The 2451-nt window shown below is 45.5% G+C and overlaps 1 protein-coding gene across 1 annotated transcript; it reads left to right on the top strand.

Annotated features, from left to right (window-relative positions):
- The first annotated feature begins 229 nt into the window (after positions 1-229).
- On the top strand, positions 230-784 carry ASCL4 (achaete-scute family bHLH transcription factor 4). Its single transcript, XM_036758978.1, has one exon. It carries the CDS (start codon positions 230-232, stop codon positions 782-784), a length of 555 nt encoding a protein of 184 aa, XP_036614873.1.
- The last annotated feature ends 1667 nt before the right edge of the window (positions 785-2451 follow it).

Here is a 2451-nt window from a genome sequence, read left to right on the forward strand (position 1 = left end):
TTGCCTACCAAACTCAGCTCAGATCCTTATATAAAGATCTCAGAGTACAGTGAATTTTTTAAGTCAGGAAAGTTGTCTTGGGACCTCCAAGGGAACCTGAGTTTGAGGATTCCTGTCTGGCAGCCAGATCTTCACCTAAGACAAGTGGTCTTGATTTAGGTCTCTCCAGATAACATTCACTACTGCTTGGAAATCAGTCCCTTTGCTGACTCATTTTTTTCAGCAAATAATGGAGAGCAGTAAGTCTGATGGCACCCTGAAAAGAATACCATGCCATTTCACTACCACATCCGTGAGCGTGCCAGGGAGTCGAACCAGACTATCTTTGGGAGAACCCTTCCGTGTCTCCTTCCACCTAGACAGTGGTTACTGGGACCGGGCGTACTACGGGGGCTGCTCAGGAAGATTCACCTGCTTTCCTCTGCCGGGACAGCTTGGAGTGTTAGATTGTGCCTTCGAACCAGCCTTCGTCCAAAAACGGAATGAGCGGGAGAGGCAAAGGGTGCGCTGTGTGAATGAGGGATATGCTCGCCTCCGGGACCACCTTCCCCGGGAGCTGGTGGAAAAGCGCCTCAGCAAGGTGGAGACCCTCCGAGCTGCCATCGGCTACATCAAACATCTCCAGAATCTGCTCGACTCTCATTCTCTAGGAGCTTGCAGTAAGGCCAAAGAGAGCCCAGCCACGTCCAGCGCTGACCCAAGACCAGAGTGCCACAGTGATGGAGAATCCAAGGCCTCCTCAGCCTCTTCTCCATACAGCGAGTGTGAGGAGGTTTGCAGCTAGGAAGCATCCTCTGGGGGGAAGGGCACTATCTTCTGGACTACTTTAAACATTTATCTATCTATTTGTCAAAAACTCATCCAAGGAGTTTCCATTATGGTGGTGTTTCTCCTTGAGGTCAAGATATTCAGGAGGAAAAAAGAAATGACTGCTTCAGTGGGGGAAAAAAGGTATTTTTGTTCGTTTGCTCTAAGGGGTTTTCCCCCTTAAACAATTATATGCAAGCAACTAAAAGGGACTTGTAAGGTAATATGTTTTCCTGTACATCTTTCTCTGAAAAGCATGGGGGTAAGAAAGCCAGTACATTCCTGTTAACTTAACATCCTAGGATGGCAAAGGGTGGGGGAAGAGGACTGGAAAATGGAGCAGGAAAGAAAAAAGGCTGTCAACAGAATCCCCGAAACCAGCCATTATTCTTTAAAGAAACTTTAAAATAACTGACACCTGGAATTTCCATCCATAAGAGATGATAGTAAATTAGAGAGAGAGATGTATAGGTCATTGGATAGAAGATGAAAATAAGAAATCCTTAAAAAGACGAACCCTGCCTGAACTCTTCTCTGTGTGAATTAGGTTGGAGCTCTCACGGACTCATGGTTTTTGGTGACTGTGACCTAAAGCTGGCAGCCCTGAGCTAATGGCACTGGATAAATACTGTTGATGAGCTGGGTGGGAAGTCTTTTTACAAGGTGCCTGTCAGGATCCTGCCTCATGAAATGTTGAGCCTTTGGGAATCTTGCAGCATTGAACAGAAAATAAAACATTGTAGAATGTTGATCTCTTTGAGGGGTGGGATGTTTGAAGATGGGGGAGAAAATCAAAATGCATTTGAAAATTTCTTTCCCTCCACCTCTTTTTATCACTGTCCTCCCCTTTCTCTGGGGAGGTGTCCTCCTTCACATTCTTCTCTCACTTTCTCTCCCCCTCCCTCTAACTTTTGATTAAATTAAAAGTTGCCCTATGGTAACCCACTGGAGATAATTGGATGTGACTTTTTGATGGTTGTGCTGTGCTGGGGAATAGAAGGAAAAGTTTGGTGAGACAGAGCATCAGGGGAAGGGAGAGGGGACATATTTCCAAGTTTCTCCTTTCATGAAGACTTAGTGAAGTTATCTACTGCTTCTCACATAAAACGAGCAGCAGAGATGTTAGGACTGAAAGAACAGCCAACCAGAGGTGGCTTTGTACTGTAGAAGAAAGCAGGTTAAAGTCCTTGCCCAGCTACTTAAAGCTGTGTGTCTTCTCAGCCCAGACCCTCAGTGAAGGGTTTTTGAATCTGTAAAAGGAGAGGGTTGGAATAGAGCAGGGGGTTCTTAACCCGGGGTCCATGAACTTTAAAAAAAATGATATCCATATTTCATTAGAACTGGCTTCCTTTGTAATCCTGCGTATTTTGTTTTGTGAATTTTAAAAACATGATTCTGAGAAAGGGTCTGGAGATTTCATTGGACTGAGTGCCACGGAGGTCCAGGACACAAAAAAAGGGGAAGAAGCCCCACACCCAGGGATCGCTAAAGTACCCTCCCGGCTCTGAATCCTCATGCTACTATGTCAGTTGCCATTGAGGGGTGAAAGTCAATTTCTCACCTCCAGCTTTGTTTCCTGATGCTTCCATAATGTCAGTGACTTCCTTGTGGAAGAAGTACTATGATGGGGTCTCACAGAGAATC

This window comes from Trichosurus vulpecula, chromosome 5 (assembly GCF_011100635.1).
Source record: "Trichosurus vulpecula isolate mTriVul1 chromosome 5, mTriVul1.pri, whole genome shotgun sequence".
Taxonomy (NCBI): domain Eukaryota; kingdom Metazoa; phylum Chordata; class Mammalia; order Diprotodontia; family Phalangeridae; genus Trichosurus; species Trichosurus vulpecula.